At 43.5% G+C, this 18,131-nt stretch overlaps 1 protein-coding gene across 2 annotated transcripts in view; it reads left to right on the top strand.

The window, feature by feature from the left end:
* The window catches only part of LOC127618911 (adipolin-like), a 39,096-nt gene extending 22,067 nt beyond the window's left edge, over window positions 1-17,029 (top strand). Inside the window, exons 5-8 of one of the 2 annotated variants that reach the window (XM_052091613.1) lie at window positions 4,033-4,141; window positions 5,883-5,976; window positions 13,973-14,051; window positions 15,226-17,029. In XM_052091613.1, coding sequence (XP_051947573.1) covers window positions 4,033-4,141; window positions 5,883-5,976; window positions 13,973-14,051; window positions 15,226-15,324 — 381 coding nt within the window. In that variant the 3' untranslated portion in view covers window positions 15,325-17,029. The remainder of the gene's footprint in view (window positions 1-4,032; window positions 4,142-5,882; window positions 5,977-13,972; window positions 14,052-15,225) is intronic. The other variant, XM_052091612.1, reaches the window with a different exon arrangement.
* The last annotated feature ends 1,102 nt before the right edge of the window (window positions 17,030-18,131 follow it).

Here is an 18,131-nt window from a genome sequence, read left to right as displayed (position 1 = left end):
TGCTTCTCTTACTGAATTGATTTCCCTGTATTTTGAAAGCTTATTGATCTTTAATCACCACAAGTGATTTAGTCATTCATGGTTATATCTAGATCTTTAACATCATCAAATGAACAGATGCATCATACTCAAAACACATCTGAAAATAGGGAACTTTTGAGAGGTCAATTATGTTATAACTGCATCAAGAGCACATAAGTGTTGACCGCCCAACTTAATAGAATGAAACGGCCATAAATATTACTGGGAGCAGCAAATTCACATTAATGGCAATTTGAATGAGCATTCCAGTGATTTGTGTTTACAGTACATAATAACATTTTCAAAGTACATATGTGACCGTCTTCCTGTGGGAGCAGGGTAGGCTTTTTCCAGAAATTCCAGTTTGTTGAAAATTATTTCAAATTGGCATGTTTTGGCGGCAAATGAAATAGCGTCTTCATTGTGACAGTTTTACAGAATACCGAATGCCATTTCTAAAAGCTTTCAATCCAACATGTGTGTTAAAAACACAACATTATTTTGGCCAGCTATGGTGTAAGAAGTAAGCTCCTAATTTGCTTTTGTAATAGGGACATAAGTGACAAGACACTGGATTGGCCAATCAAATAGGGCCTCAGCCACCCTCCTCCTAAAATATATATCCTTTTTCAAATGCCACTTTGCTTTCTTGGTGGTACAAAAGGTACTCTGTCTTGGGTTTTGGACTAGTGAGTGGTGTTGGTAAAAATAGACACTGTTTGAAACAACACTCAGTTTCAAGGAAGAACCTTGCCTGGTGGCGTTCTGATTAGGCAGACAGAGTATATATCAACCACTGACTTACACTGAAAATCCATGTTATTTGTGGAGTGTCCTCTAATCATGGAAAAAATTATCTAACAATCAATATGGACAGTTATGAGTCACTCTAATTTCCAGTGCCAAGCATCTGAGCATTTAAAGGATGAGTGTGTAATTTATGTTAAAATACTATCCCAGCTTAATATGCAGAGACAACTTCAAGTATGCCATTCATAGGTTGATTCCCGTGAAATGTGTAAACACGGTCTGCCTCTGTTTTGCTATTAAAAGATTGCGTCCCAACCAGCCTGACATAGCAAATCTGGCTTAAACAAGTTTGGGCCGGGACTATAAGTTTGATTGACCTGTTTGAAAACAGTCAATGCGTTTGCAATTCCGTGTGATGACACTAGTAGCACCGATATGGTCTTCTGTTTTTGTAGCCCATCAGCCTCAAGGTTTGAAGTCTTGTGCATTCTGAGATGCTATTCTGCTCACTACAATTGTACAGAGTGGTTATCTGAGTTACCATAGCCTTTCTGTCAGCTCAAACCATTCTGGCCATTCTCTGTTGACCACTCTCATCAACAAGGCATTTCCTTTCACAAAACTGCCACTCACTGGATGTTTTTTTGTTTTTGGCACCCTTCTGAGTAAACTCTAGAGCCAGGAGATCAGAAGTAACAGAAATAGTCAAACCAAACCTGCCCATCTGGCACCAACAATCATGCCATGCCAAAATCACTGAGATATAATTTTTTTCCCATTCTGATGGTTGATGTGAAAATTAAATAAATCTCTTGGCCTGTATTTGCATGATTTTATTTGTTGCACTGCTGCAACACGATTGGCTGATTAGATCATTACATGGATAAGTAAGTGGTATAGGTGTACCTAAAAAAGTGCTTACTGAGTGTATGTCTAGCTGTAGAAGTTTCATAAATCAACTGATGATATATGATTTTTACTTCCCCTTCTGTCACTCACTCGATGATGTGTCGAATGAAGTGACACAAGGGGTCTTTCTTGAGAGCCTTGCGTACCTCTTAACTTGAGAAAAGGCCAATGAGAAATTGGCAGACAGAATTTGCATGTCCCGCCCCCGGACATATGGGTATAAAGGGAAGCGGGCATGCATCTGTCAGTCAGATTTTTTCTTTGGAGCCGAGCGGTTGTACAGCAGCAAGATGAAGTTCACTACTGTTCCACTCACCTCTGTTGGCAAAGCACTGCTGTTGGATCTACGGCACATTACCAGCGGCTTTCTCCCTCTCTGCACGCTGTGCAGTCCACGCCCCTGGGCGCTTCGACAGCACTTCTGTCTGAAAGAGTGTTCTCTCTTAAAAAAGTATTTTTCCTCTAAAATAGTTTACTTTCACTCACAAGAGAGCAATACACAGCAGGCATTTTAAAGATGCCTTTCCAGCTCTGTGCAGTTCTCTCCAAGACTGAAAGTCATAGATGATGCCTTGTGTGCCTGGGCAACAATCACACTGAGGCAGTGTTTGTGGATGGTTCATGTACTCACTGCGAGAACATGACCATGGCAGCGTTGAGATTGAGGACGACCCGGCTGGCAATGGAGGCGATTTGGGGATGGCAGCGGGCTCGGTTTCGACGGGTAAATCCCCACAAATTACCTGCCCCCCGGCATGCTCGTTGCTTCTGTCCGGACTCGAGGTGAGTGCAGCTCACCTCACGGCCACCTCACATTCTCTCTTGAGCCCCCGAAATTAGATGTTGATGTTGCCGCTGCATCGGAGAGCGTTCAGTCGTCTGACGCAAAGGACACGACTGGACTGCCACCTTTGGGTCAGCCTGCCCAGTCTGAGGCCGACGTGCAGATGGCCAACATGCTTGCCCGGGCCGCCGTGAGTGTGGGCTTGGAATGGAACCCCTGTCCTCTCCACAGTCTTCACGGCTTGACGATTGGTCGATGTCAGAGCTCTGCTCCCAGCCACTCCCCCCTTTTACTGCCAGGAACTGGCCTCCTCACTCGTCCGCTCTCACTATCCTTAATGGTGGGGCGGCCCACGGGTACACGGAGGTCCCCCAGATGGACAGAGTGGTTACGATCCACCTGTGCCCAGAGAACGCCGCCACCTGGTGGGATCACCCGGTACTCCCCTCCAAGGCCTGTTGGATGACGTCGTTGCTGACCTCGAAAGCCTACAGCGCCATCAGACAGGCCGCCTTCGCCCTGCATGCCATGGCTCTCCTGCAGGTCCTTAAAGAACTGCACCTGGGTAGTCCTGACCCCGATGTGCTGCAGGAACTGCGCTCTGCCACCAACCTCGCTCTCAGAGCCACAACAGTCTGGCGATGGCAACCCTCTTGGTCCAGGAACGCCGAACATGGTCGAGATGCGTGATGTTGACAAGGCCCGCTTTCTCAATGCCCCTCGGCGGTAAAGAGGCAGACGGAGGCTATCTCTCACATCCTGAAATGTGTCACTACATTTGACACAACGCTTGTTCCCTCCATCAGGGAACGGAGGTTACAATAGTAACCATGACGTTTTCTATATTAGAGAAACTAGGATCATATATTCTTTCAAATTTGTCATGTTGGTGAAATGGTTGTAAATGTCACAACACAACACAAAGTTGACTTTTAATCCAATTTAAAAACACACATCAAGAGAAATCATATTCTTCTTCAGCTGTATGTTTGGATCTAACATGTAATAAAAGGTATTTATTTTATGTGTTCTGAGCTGACAGCACAAAAATGGCATAACTGAAATAGTGTTTAGCACACTAATCTGAGGATTCATTATAAAAGGGTCTGGGTTTGGAACTCTTGGTGGGTTCTGGAGGCAGAATAATGTGGTCTGGCATTGCTGCACCGTGCAGTTTTGATCAAAAACAGAATCAGAGGATTCTTGGCAGATGTCTACATATTTCTAGCCATTTAATGGTTTTGTGCTCCCAAACTGAGCACTAAAACTGGTTTATTTTCTAACACTGTATGCGGGATGCTGCGATTTGTATGCGGCTTTATTAAAGTGAAGAGAGTAAGTATTCTGCTGAAAAAAACTTATACTTGAGACATTTGCTTGGAATGGCGGTTAACAGTTTATGCGTTCCTGTGATTTTCTTTTATATCGCTTCAAGTTATTTTCTTTTATAAAAAGTGACTGGTGTTGATGTTTGTATACTAGCTTCTGATTCATTGTAGAAACTGGTTATTTGGTATGCGTTGTTCATTGTAAGCCCTTAATAATTCTCACCTATTTCATACCTTCAGCCTCCTGCCAAAGGTGCCTTCCTCAGAGGGACGGGGATGGATCAGTCCACTGGCCGATTTACAGCTCCCATAACTGGAATTTATCAGTTCTCTGCCAATGTTCATATTGGTAAGGAAAGGTCGAAAGGTTCACTTCACTAATAACAAGCATTCTATCTTTCATAATCACTGTCTTTTGTTGATAATATTCTTCCGTCTGAGAGATATGTTTTAGATATGACAAGGATTTGGTTTGATTGATTGATTGATTTATTGATAATGAATGATTTGAGAATGTTACAGTAATTACAGTATTTTTTGTCACACAAATGTATAAATACACAATATCACATGAGCAAGAGTGCTGTTGTACTAAACAGCACTGTGCTGATATTCATTACAACAGCACGATTGAGAGTGTGATATAACTTAATTGAGAAATTAATATCGAGTTACACACATTTTATACATAGTATGGCCAGTTATTTGTATACAGTATTTTAGCACCGCTAGCGAAATATGTATAAAGTCAAAGCAGGATCAACCTTGTATTTCACTTAGCAATGAACAGACAGTCTGTCTGGAATGCGGCAAACACAGACAAGCAAAGTTATACAAACATTAGCTGGGTTTCCATCCATGTGTTTTTATTAACATTTATTAACGAAATATCGCATAAAAATGCTGGATGGAAGCACCAAAACACACGCGCATAAAAATGTCAAAAATAGCATAAAGAATATATACGCTTACTTAAGGTGGATACATTTTTAATTAGATAAGAAGACGTGGGTATAAACTACGATGGAAAAACAATTACCATATATATTCCTATAGAATCAATATATATAGAATATTGAATATTAATTTTAATTTCTAATTTGCACCAATTTACCCAGAAGTACCGATTTTGTTCTTTTAAAGGCATGGGATGGAAATGTTGCATTATTCGCAAATTGTTTTTGCAATAATATACATTTTCTTATGAATTAAATGTGTAACTTGGATGGAAAAATGGCTACTGAAGTGTTGTTATACTAAATATTTTGGAATGCTGTTTTTCCAATCAGATTAAAGCTCCAGAACTAACTGTTGTATAAAATGTTGTATAAAAACTATTTTTTGCTATTTCAGCTCCATTAGAAGATGTAATGAATGTATTTCAGAGCTGGTACATTCTCAATTTCCCCATAACTTACAGTGCATTCCACCCTTGCTGCATTTGTTTTCTGAGATTAATATTGGCAATCTTGCACGATTTTGCAAGTTGAAAGAGAAATATTTGGTGCCATGCCTGAAAGTGCTCAGCCATATTTTTTATTGTTTATTCATGCTCTAAAGGGAAAATTAAGTGATCTTGTTGACTTCATGCTATCAGAGTGAAAGCTTACATGGAGTTACACTAAAATAAGCCCAAGGGACTCCCAGAGCAAAACTCTCCTAAGCTGTGGCGCCACCATGCAGCTCCGGGAAAAGGAATTGGCTCTCTGCAGTAGACTGTGGCAGAAAATCAACATCCCCAAACAAATTCACAAATCCACTGCAGACTTACAGAAAAGACCAATGTTTAGACGCGGCCGGAGGTCAAACATGACTGGCTCTGGCATCTTGGGCCCCAGATTCAAAACTCTGTCAAACACAACACTTCAACAGCCTGTACTCTTCATAATACATCAAACTGTACAACAGTTTAATGTGCACTAATGAAAAGTATTCTCAGGACTTGCTTTCAAAAAAGGAGGGGAATATAGTATTTCTGCATAGATTGGCTTTAATATATTACTGAGATGCTGCATTCATTTTCGATTTGAAAATGAATTGGTGTGGAGAAACTTCTGAAATTTACAGTGCTTGTTTGTACTTTGTTGTAGACCACACTGAGGTGAAGAAAAGTAAGAACCAGCTGAGAGCCAGAGACAATGTCAGAGTTTTGATCTGCATTGAATCACTCTGCCACAGATATACGTAAGTTTCCACCTTCTCACAATAAAAGTATAGTTGAAACTAAAATGAAAATTCTGACATAATTTACTCACCCTCATGTCATTCAAAATCTGTATGAATTTCTTCTATGGAACACTAAAGAATTTACTGGTTGCTCTTCTCAATGCAATTACAATATATAGGGACTGAAACTTTCAAGCTTCAAAAAGGAGGAAAGAGCATCATTAAAGTATAATCAAAATGTGGTCTATGTGACTCAGGTGCAATATTCCAAGTCTTCTAAAGTAATATGAGACAGATTGAAAAGACAGATCGCTATTCACTGAAAATCTTGACATCTGCCCTAGCTCTCTTTGAGGAATTGATTTAGTGAAAAGATTTTAAATAATAATTATTTCACAAATTGGACCTCACTGCTTATCTAATGAAAGTTATACTGGTTTGGAAAGACACGAGGGTGAGTAAATGATCAATTATTAAAAAAAAAAAAATTTTGTCAACCAAAAGTTGTGTTGGCTACTCAAAATTTCTTGACAGTTTTAGTGACTTTAGGTCAGTTTTCTTAGCAAATCTATCCAGGAGAAAAGCTGACACCATGAAGTAGGTTCCAAGGCACTCATCAGTTCTTCATTAAAACCACATTATTAAGGTGGCTATTTATTATTTCATATTATAAACAATTGAAAAACTATAATAAACAGTAAAAAAGGTGAAATGTGGATTGAAAACCCATGCGTATTGGCACAACTGCCTTCTTCAGGGTACTAAGCTGACACCAGCAATTTAGCTAGGAAAGTAATTATGTTTATATTATGTATAATTTACCCAAAAGTAGTCTATTTATTAGAGTCAAACATTCGATTTTAGACTCAGCATCCACAAGCCACAACCACATCAATATAAATTCATGATTCAGGCTCTAAGAAGTACATCACTTATGATGTAAATGTGCATTTTTCTTGAGCTCCTTTTAAATTCAGAGCATGTGGTTTTTATTTAGGTGGCTTAGGCGTGTGAGCGCATGTCATAAAAATCCTCTTTCGCAAATTAAACCAAAATGATCTTACTTAAAGGGAAGAAAAAACAACAACTATTAGGGCTGCAAGAGCTGGTTGAGACAGAATAGGAGTGGCAAATAAGGATAAATTCTCTTTCAGTGTTTGTTGGTTGTTAGTCTAACAGTGGCTGGCAAAGACAGCAGTCTCTTGCTCTTTGTGTGTAATGCATGATCTGTAAAGCATGTTGTCTGTTCTAGTTTGTATGGAACCAGCAAGGCATTTCCTGTGTTAAAGTGGAGCAGGCCTTTAAAAAAATGTCCTCTCACCTTCAGTCTGGTGCTTGTCACTTTAATAACCTTTACTACCCCACCTTTGACTCATAGGGTTCCTGTTGGTTTTAGCAACAAAACAGGAGGGTAATTCTTAAACTGTATCACTGGAAAACTTGTTTTTATGTAACAATATATATATATATATATATATATATATATATATATATAGTATTTATTTGAGTAATCTTAATACTCTGAGATGATCTATAACTGTTACGATGCAGGAGGAGGCAGACAAGGAGTTGGATCCAAATGCAGTGACTTTATTAACAACGGTGAAAACTAACGGACAAAACACAAACAAAGGAAATAGCCGCGATGGGGAAACAAAACGTAAACACGGAAAACATGAAAGGCAGAACCGGCAGGATGAACACGAGGAAGAGCACGAAGACAGGCATCCACAAACATCAACGATAGACAAGGGAATGGAGAACAAACAGGGTATATATACACTGGATCCAAAATGATGACAAACTACAATCAGGTGAGCACAATGACACACGGCTGGCAGTGATGAGTGCTGGGGATCATGGGAAATGTAGTTTTAACACGAAGACAGTGAAACACGGGGCGGACAACAAGGAAAACGTGACATGGAATGTGAACAGAGACGGGAGAAACAGAAAACACGGGACGGACAACAAGGGATCATAACATAGGCCCCCCTCAAAAGGACCGGATTCCAGACGGTCCTAGAGGGGAAAAGACCCACAAGAACAACAACAAGAAAAAATGACCAAGGAGTGAGGGGGTAGACCCGGGGGGAAAACAGACAGATGAAGGGGGGCACAAGGGACACAGAGACAGACCAAGGAGATACAAGGGACAATTAGACAGACCAAAGGGAGGCAAGACAGGCAATCCAAGGGGGCAACGTGGGGCAGATAGACAGTCCAGGGGGCAACGAGGGGCAGGCAGGAAGTCCAAGGGGGCACAGAGGGCAGGCAGGAAGTCCAATGGGGTACAGAGGGCAGGTAGGAAATCCAAGGGGGCACAGAGGGCAGGCAGGAGGTCCAGGGGGGCACAGAGGGCAGGCAGGAAGTCCTGAGGGGCACAAAGGGCAAGGACAGGTTCAGGTGGTCTGGGAGCTGGCCACCAGGCAAGGACAGGTTTGGGGGGCCTGGGAGGAGGCCACCGGACAGGGACTGGGTCAGGGGGCCTGGGAAGAGGCCACAGGACTGGGACTGGGTCAGGAGGTCTGGGGGGAGGCCACAGGACGGGAACAGGGTCAGGAGGAGGCCACAGGACAGGGACTGGGTCAGGAGGCCTGGGAGGAGGCCACAGGACAGGGACTAGGTCAGGGGTCCGGGGAGAAGGCCACACTAAGGGGACAGGTTTGGGTGGCCCGGGAGCTGGCCACAAGGCAAAGGCCGGTTCAGGGGACCTGGGAGGTGGCCATCGGACAGGGACAGGTCCAGGAGGCCTGGGAGGCAGCCTCAGGACGGGGCCAGGTCCCGGAGGCAGAGCTGAGAGGGGCTCTGGAGACGAAGCTGTGGGAGGTTCTGGAGGCCCAGGAGGCGGAGCCAAGAGAGGCGGACCCATGGAAAGCTCTGGAGGAGCAGGGGGCAGAGCTGAGGGAAGCTCTGGGAGCTCAGGAGGCGGAGCTGAGGGAGGCTCTGGAGGCTCAGGAGGCGGAGCTGAGGGAGGCTCTGGAGGCTCAGGAGGCGGAGCTGAGGGAGGCTCTGGAGGCTCAGGAGGCGAAGCCGTAGGAGGCTCAGGAGACGGAGCTGAGGAAGGCCCAGGAGACGGAGCCGAGGATGGCTCAGGAGGTGGAGCCGAGGGCGGTGGCACCGCAGGAGGCTCCAGAGGCGAAGCTCTGGGAGGCTCGGGGAGAAGAGCCGTAGGAGGCTCTGGAGGCAGATCCCTAGAAGGCTCTGGAGTCTCTGGGAGCAGAGCCGTAGGAGGCTCTGGAGGCGGAGCCGTAGGAGGCTCAGGAGGCGGAGCCGTAGGAGGCTCGGGAGGCGGAGCCGTAGGAGGCTCGGGAGGCTCTGAGGGCAGAGCCGTCGAAGGCTTGGGTGGCTCGAGAGGCGGAGCCGCAGGAGGCCCGGGAGGCGGAGCCGTAGGAGGCCCGGGAGGCTCCGAGGGTGGAGCCGCCGGAGGTGGCGCCGTAGGAGGCTCTAGAGGCGGAGGCTTGGAAGACTCTGGAGGTGGAGCCGAGGGAGGCTCAGGAGGTGGAGCCGAGGAAGGCTCAGGAGGCGGAGCCGAGGAAGGTGGCGCCGTAGGGGCCTTTAGGGGCGGAGCCGCAGGAGGCTCGTGAGGCGGAGCCGTAGGAGGCTCGAGTGACTTGAGAGGCAGAGCCCTGGAAGGCTCAGGAAGCTTGAGGGGCGGAGCCCTAGAAAGTTCTGGAGTCTCTGGGAGTAGAGCCAAACCTGGTGACTCCTCACTTACTATTAACACAGAGGATGTGGTGGGAGCCCTCAAGAAGACGGAAGTCAACACAGCAACAGGGCCGGACAAGATCAGCGGTCGTACTTTGAGGTACTGTGCTGAGCAGCTGGGGGGAGTGTTCCAGGTGTTGTTCCAGAGATCCCTGGATGATGGCACAGTTCCTCAGCTGTGGAAGGATTCCACAGTTATTCCAATCCCAAAATAAGTACTGTTAAGATCATGAACGACCTCAGGCCAGTGGCTATCACCTCTCTAGCCATGAAAGCTATGGAGAGGGTCATCAAAAAGCATATTATTAAGATTACGGATTTACAGATGGATCCACTTCAGTTTGCTTATCGCGCAGGTAGAGGGGTGGATGATGCAAAGGTTTTTATTACTGATACTATCCACAAACATCTGGATTCTCCGAATATGACAGCCAGACTCCTTTTCGCTGATTTCTCCTCAGCATTTAACACCTTGCAGACACATATTCTTGCTGAGAAACTCTCTACTTTCCTCCTAGATGACCAACTGATTTTGTGGATAATCGACTTCCTTACCAACAGGTCACAGAGAGTCCTGGTCAATGACTCATTATCTGATGTCCTGTTCACATCTACTGGTTCCCCGCAAGGCTGTGTCCTCTCACCCCTGCTGTTTATTCTTTACACCGATGACTGTAGGTCCTCCCAGCCAAACTGCCATTTGGTAAAGTACGCTGTTGACACAGTTCTCCTATCTTTGCTTTCGGGCTCCTTGCAGCACCACAGCTCAGTTCTTCAGGAGTTTGTGGAATGGTGTGATAAATCCTGCCTAGAACTAAATGTGAACAAGACCAAGGATATGGTAGTGACCTATTCCAACAAGCAGAGGGAACTGGCTATGGCAGGATGTACCACTATCCATGGGAGGCCTGTAGAAATTGTTGAGGAATATAAGTATCTGGGTACAATCTTTGATAATCGGATGAAATTTAATTCAAACACGGAGGAGATCCTCAAGAAATGCCAGCAGCGGCACTATCTCCTGAGGAAACTCAATTCATTTGGGGTCAGCAAGGTCATCCTCAAAACGTTCTACTATTCGTTTATTGAGAGTGTTATGACATTTTCCATCTCTTGCTGGTTCCACTCCACCACTCTACAAAATAGAAACTGCCTGCAAAACTCAGCTAAAGTCTGTTCCAAAATAATAGGACATCCGGTCAGAGCCCTTCCCATTGTATGTGAGCAGCAGATGCTGAGGTTAGCTGGCAGGATTTTACAGGACCCTTCACATGCTATGTTTCCTGCATTTGAGTGGCTTCCCTCTGGACGTCAGCTACGCTGTCCAAATTGCAGAACTCAGAGGAGAAGGGCAACCTTTGTACCTAAGGCTGTCCAGCTCCTAAACTCCCAACCATCTCTGAACTCCTTCTTAACCTGATTACTAGTTACTTCATGCCACTGTACACGCTTACACACTCAAGTACACGCACACTTTTTTAGTGATTTTAAATACTTGCAAGAGCGGACTATGAGCTTATTATGCCTGAATCCATTTACTTATACTACAATCAAACTATATAGTATGTGAATTAATTGTCGATATCAACTGGTAAATGCTGCTTGGATTTGTTGACAATGCTGATATATATCTGTCTATTTATTTTTTAACATATAAGGTTATCTTTATCTTTATTATGAAAGATTTATTTGTACTAATCTACGGGTCTCGCAATTGCCCCATGGGGATAAATAAAGTTTTTGAAATGAAAGAGCCGTAGGAGGCTCTGGAGGCGGAGCCCTGGAAGACTCGAGAGGAGGAGCCCTGAGTGGCTCGATAGGTTCGAGAGGCGGAGCTCTGAAAGGCTCGAGAAACTTGAGAGGCGGGGTCCTGGGATGCTCGGGAAGCTCAAGAGGCAGAGCCCAGGAAGACTCGAGAGGTTTGAGGGGCGGAGCCCTGGAAGGCTCGAGAGGCTTGAGAGGCGGAGCCCTGGGAGGCTCGAGTGGCGGAGCCTTGGAAGGCTCGAGAGGCTTGAGGGGCGGAGCCCTGGAAGACTCGCGTGACTTGAGGGGCGGAGCCCTGGAAGACTCGAGTGACTTGAGGGGCGGAGCCCTGTAAGACTCGAGTGACTTGAGGGGCGGAGCCCTGGAAGACTCGAGTGACTTGAGGGGTGGAGCCCTGGAAGACTCGAGTGACTTGAGGGGTGGAGCCCTGGAAGACTCGAGAGGTTTGAGGGGCGGAGCCCTGGAAGGCTCGAGAGGCTTGAGAGGCGGAGCCCTGGGAGGCTCGAGTGGCGGAGCCTTGGAAGGCTCGAGAGGCTTGAGGGGCGGAGCCCTGGAAGACTCGCGTGACTTGAGGGGCGGAGCCCTGGAAGACTCAAGTGACTTGAGGGGCGGAGCCCTGTAAGACTCGAGTGACTTGAGGGGCGGAGCCCTGGAAGACTCGAGTGACTTGAGGGGTGGAGCCCTGGAAGACTCAAGAGACTTGAGAGGCGGAGCCCTGGAAGGCTGGAGAGGCTCTGAAGGCGGAGCTCTGGAAAGCTCGGGAGGCTCGGAAGGCGGAGCTCTGGAAAGCTCGGGAGGCGGAGCTCTGGAAAGCTCGGGAGGCTCGGGAGGCGGAGCTCTGGAAAGCTTGGGAGGCGGAGCTCTGGAAAGCTCGGGAGGCTCGGAAGGCGGAGCTCTGGAAAGTTCGGGAGGCGGAGCTCTGGAAAGCTCGGGAGCTCTGGGACGGTAGAGGCTACAGGCGCTGGCTCTGGGACGGTAGAGGCTACAGGCGCTGGCCCACTGACCGTGGCAGGCGTGGGCTCTGGCTCGCTGACCGTGGCAGGCGTGGGCTCTGGCTCGCTGACCGTGGCAGGCGTGGGCTCTGGCTCGCTGACCGTGGCAGGCGTGGGCTCTGGCTCGCTGACCGTGGCAGGCGTGGGCCCTGGCTCGCTGACCGTGGCAGGCGTGGGCCCTGGCTCGCTGACCGTGGCAGGCGCGGGCTCTGGCTCGCTGACCGTGGAAGGCGTGGGTTGGGAGGCGGAAGCCCTCCTTCTCTTCCTCCTTCGGGCGGACGAAGTTGGCAGCGCTGGCATGTTGGTCCGGGTAGGTAGGGGCTCAGGTTCGACAGCCGGAATCACGAGGGGTGGTTCCTCGGGCGCGAGTTTCCTCAGCACGAGACTCACGAACTCCCTCCACGGGTGGTCTCCGGGTTTCGGCGCCTCTCTCCGCCGGGATGACGGTAACCCGACCCAGTAGATGGTCCTCAGGGCATCGTCGTCGAACCCGGTGTGGATGGCGACCGTGGAGAAGAGTCGTGAGTACTCGCGGAGGGGAAGATTTGCCTGGGCCAGTTCAAGGAAAACCGCTGCTAGATCCATAGGTGGTCTATCGTTCTGTTACGATGCAGGAGGAGGCAGACAAGGAGTTGGATCCAAATGCAGTGACTTTATTAACAACGGTGAAAACTAACGGACAAAACACAAACAAAGGAAATACCCGCGATGGGGAAACAAAACGCAAACACGGAAACCATGAAACGTAGAACCGGCAGTATGAACACGAGGAAGAGCACGAAGACAGGCGTCCACAAACATCAACGATAGACAAGGGAATGGAGAACAAACAGGGTATATATACACTGGATACAAGATGATGACAAACTACAATCAGGTGAGCACAATGACACACGGCTGGCAGTGATGAGTGCTGGGGATCATGGGAAATGTAGTTTTAACACGAAGACAGTGAAACACGGGGCGGACAACAAGGAAAACGTGACATGGAATATGAACAGAGACAGGAGAAACAGAAAACACGGGACGGACAACAAGGGATCATAACAATAACAGTCTAAAACAACCATAAAGGAAATATTTAGCAATTATACTAATTCATTTTTTGTAAATGTAATAAATAAAAAACTAAATAAAAGCAAATATTAAGTTCAGTTTTCCCATACCGCATTACACCACTAGAGTCACTAAAAAATTCAAAGGATGTGAGATAAAGCTCATTGAGATCAGTTAGAAAGAAAACAAAAATGATTGATTCTCCATAAAAACTTTAAACCAGAGAAGAGCAGATAATTGAAGTGTGATTAGTGGGGCCTAACTCATGCTGTGCATTCTGATCTGGGTCAGAGAGTAAGACTGCCACATAGCTTTAGTTTTTGCATTCAAGTGGAACATTTTTAATGAGCTGGTCCAGTGGTGATCAGAATAGTGTCAAAGACACATTTCTGCTACCAAAGACTAATAACTGCTGAACCTGTCAAGGGGAAATTGTAATGATTTCTGAAATCTGCAAATCAATACATTTTCAACTTATTTTATTCTTTGTACAGGTCCTTGGAAATGATTGTTGGCCTTGAGAGTAACAGCAAGATATTTACAGTGTATGTCCATGGACTGCTGGAACTTCAGGTAAGCCTTAGGGAAGTTGATCCATTCCATCTTCGATATGTCCCGCCCAAACTTCTTGTTTCAACATTAAATACATCAACACAGCTTGGTACAGCGTTGCTGCAGAGTTTTTAAAATGTAAGACTTTTAAAGACCTTTTTCAAGACCTGAACAAATAAAATTAATACCGTTTCCCCATTCTAAAACAAACCCACACAATCTCAGAATAAATCATGTATCACAGACTCTTACAAAACAGGCAGGGGCACAAATTCAATATGGCCTTAACATTGCTTATCAGTAAAACAGGTTAGGCTATATGCAAGTTTAAAATACATGTTTTCCAGTATATCACATTAAAATTGTTAATTGTCAATATGTATTCTTTTGAAGTTTGATAATCACATTAGGTCATATCATGGTTTCTGTATTTTCACCCCCAAATTTAAGACCTCTTTCAATCATTGTTTTCATTCCTCAAAACAATGATTGACTGATGAGCTTCTAGAGAATGCTCTTTCTTTTTTCTTTTTTAATTTTTGACCGAATATTGACCTTAAGACATGCCAGTCTATGGCATATTGTGGCAACTCAAAAACAAACACAAAGACAACATTAAGCTTAATTTAACAAACCAAATAGCTTTCAACTGTGTTCGCTATAATGGCAAGTGATTTTTCTGGCACCAAATTAGCAATTTTGCATGATTTATCAAGAATAAGGTGTTGGAGTGATGGCTGCTGGAAATGGGGCCTGTCTAGATTTGATCAAAAATGACTTTTTTCAATTAGTGATGGTGGTGTTTTTTACATCAGTAATGTTCTGACTATACTCTGTGATCAGATAAATGCCACTTTGGTGAATGAAAGTATCAATTTCCTTCCGAAACAATATAATCTGTACATTATTCCAAACTGTTGGCTGCCAGTGTATACCCATGCAATATAATTGATAGGATTAGATGATCAAGCTCCTCCCAAATTTACATTTGGAACTACATTTCTAATGTGAATCGTGTATTTGTGCGGTGCCATGGAAGCCTGGTTTTCTGATGCTACTGCAGCATTTTCTAGTTTAATACTGGGTAATATATTGTTCAATTGTTGACATCAAAATTATCACAAAACATTATGTCACTTGATACATGCCATTATACTTGAAATACTTGAATAATGTGATGTTTTCTTTCTGGTAGGCTGGGCAGTACACCTCCATATTTGTGGACAATGCAGCTGGAGCATCCATCACAATACAGAATGGTTCAGATTTCATGGGCATTTTGTTGGGTGTATAGCCTTGTTTTATTGCCAGGCTAAATCTGGCAGGCCAAATAAGACTGCACATAGCTCCGCGTTGGACTTTCACCCAGCACCAGATTTCCTCATAAGATATTATTTGCCTGCCACCATGAAAGTTGTTGGCTGATACATCTTCATGGAAGATACATGGACAAATTGAAACCAACAAAGCAACTAAAGACAAAGACAGTTGGATATAAATTAAATACATTACTGAGGACAGTCCATATCTGCCTTTCCCCTGTTCTGTCTACAGTGAGGTTCTTGCTTCTTCAGAAAAATTAAACATCTTTTCAAATCCAAAAGCAAAATCATTGGTATCTGTGTTCTTATAGGATGGTACCAACAGACCCTATTGTGTGATATACACAGCAGATACAAATAGATTTTTGTACCTTGACGTTGATGCATAATTGTGTTATAACATCTTGCTCCTCATAGTTAATCATGTTTATATACACAATTTGTTTTCAACAATGAGAAGTGTCTTAGAGTATGTCCAATACAAGATCTAATCTATGGGTTTATATATGGGCTTTATGGGCTTTTGGAGGTGAAAAATGCACACCTCCTCCTCTTGTGCATACATGACTGTATTGTGTATTTTTAAATATAATAAGCTATAAGTTTTATTTACTATGAAGCTCCAAAAAGCATGTTTTAGGATCTTGATAATTGATAAACAATAGATTTTCTATTATGCTTTGCCAAAAGAAGGAAATATCCAAATATAAAGAAAAGCAAATCATAGTGACTATGAGTCTATTTTTATGTAGAGTGGGAGTGTGTACTTGGAAAGCAACTGCCATGATCGATTATGCCTATTAGAGTCCTGCTGAGTTCTCATCTTGTTTACTGCAATGCCAAATACGTCATAAATGAACTCTTTTTGTTTTTAACATTTCCTTGAGAAGCATTCCCCAACTTCTCTCTCTTTATGTAAATGTATTGCTCTGATTTGTTTTGCATCTTTTTTGTGCAAAGGTTTACTTATTTTTATAAGCTTTAGTAAATACAGACGTTAAGATGCAAATATACAGTATCAGCACATGTAATTTGAAATACAAATTATTTATATTTACATTAAATGTATCTGGCAATTAAAATAGATGTTAATTTTGAAGTTGCTTCTAGGCTTCCAATAGATCTCAATACAAGTGAAAATAATATAAATTAAGCAAAACTATTTAAGCATATATGCTTTGAAATAGCTTGTATTGTGGTGTAATGGAAATCAAACTACATTCAATAAATGTAAAATATCTATTCACCTGGGCATACTTGCGGCTGACTTTAAATGATTTTTATGAGCTTTGCGAATCATTGGGAACATTCTAAATTCTCTGCTCAATAAAGCAGGTGGGACATGCTGCCAGTGCTTTTGAAAGTTCATAGGCAGCACTGCATATTGTATCTCATGGAAAATATTCTTTACTGCAGTAGTGTGGAAAATGCTTCTTTGCATCATTTGCATTGTAAATAATCTAGGATACCTCAAATACCTTGACAAACATTCACATGTCTGACAGACCGATGGTGGTATGCCATTTGGTCACACTAGAGAGCAATCTCTGAAATACAGTCTTTAAGTGTCATTTAATCTTGTCATCAAGTGTCATTTAGAATATCCTATGGAAAACAAGGCACTCACACACATACACAATGTTTTTTTTACAAGAGCATTGGTTTTTCAAGTCCCTGCAATCCACTGTGCCTTCAAGCCTCATCTTGAATAAATTGGAAATGTTGCTGTTTTAGAGAACAAAACTCTTTATTAGAATGGTTTTTAAATGATTACTTTGTTTTTTTATGTCCAGCTTGCCATTTGATGTCTCTCTGGAGAATGCATTGTGTTGATCAGGTTCTGCTTTAATAACTTTCTCATCACATCCCTCAAGAGCAAAAATGGCACTTTCAATTTAAGCCAATACAAAGCTCTGTGGTTCCATTGTCAGTCTGCAGTAAAACCATCTGCAGTCCTGTTTAATGATACAATTTGTATTCTATGGAGAGAGGCTTCTTAGAGTAAAGCTACACTATTAAATAAGGGTAACCAGGAATTGTAACCTTAAGTATCTATTTCTACTCTCAAAATGTTCTTTGTTGGTGTAACTTAATAAAGTTAGGTTGATTCAGTTATATTAAATAATATATATATATATATATATATATATATATATATATATATATATATATATATATATATATATATATTTTTTTTTTACAGTGTACAGGTTAATATGTGGGGCGTAATCAGGGGCGGGTTTACAATTTCTGAGGCCCCAAGCAACCAACCAACATGAGGCCCCATTCCAAAAAATTGTGCTAAAAAAAAATCTTATCGTACTAAAAAATAAAGTCTTCCTATCAGCCGTTGTAGCCAAGTACATTCAAAATGTTTAATGAAATAAAAATCTAGTTAAAGATAATTAATGCCTGTTTTCCACAATACAGTGATAAAAAAAAGCAATATTTACCTACATATATGGTTACAAAACACTTTGTGTGTGTGTGTGTGTGTGTGTGTGTGTGTGTGTGTGTGTGTGTGTGTGTGTGTGTGTGTGTGTGAACAGGGTGGGCAAAACCTACTACTACACCCAGTAACATTTTGAAATTCAGTTGTAACAGTATATTTTAATATTATAACCCAACAATTATTTATTGTTATCCAGATTTTCATGATAATACGATACAGTGTGTTTATTATTACTTTGAGGATTTGTTGTATACAATAGTAATATATTCCTTATTTACTTTCACCTGGAGCTTATATTCTAATGCTGCAGTGTACATCCGGGGCACC

This window comes from Xyrauchen texanus, chromosome 25 (genome assembly GCF_025860055.1).
Source record: "Xyrauchen texanus isolate HMW12.3.18 chromosome 25, RBS_HiC_50CHRs, whole genome shotgun sequence".
NCBI lineage: Eukaryota > Metazoa > Chordata > Actinopteri > Cypriniformes > Catostomidae > Xyrauchen > Xyrauchen texanus.
The sequence above is the reverse complement of the archived record's forward strand: the minus strand, read 5'-3'. Positions and strand labels throughout refer to the sequence as shown.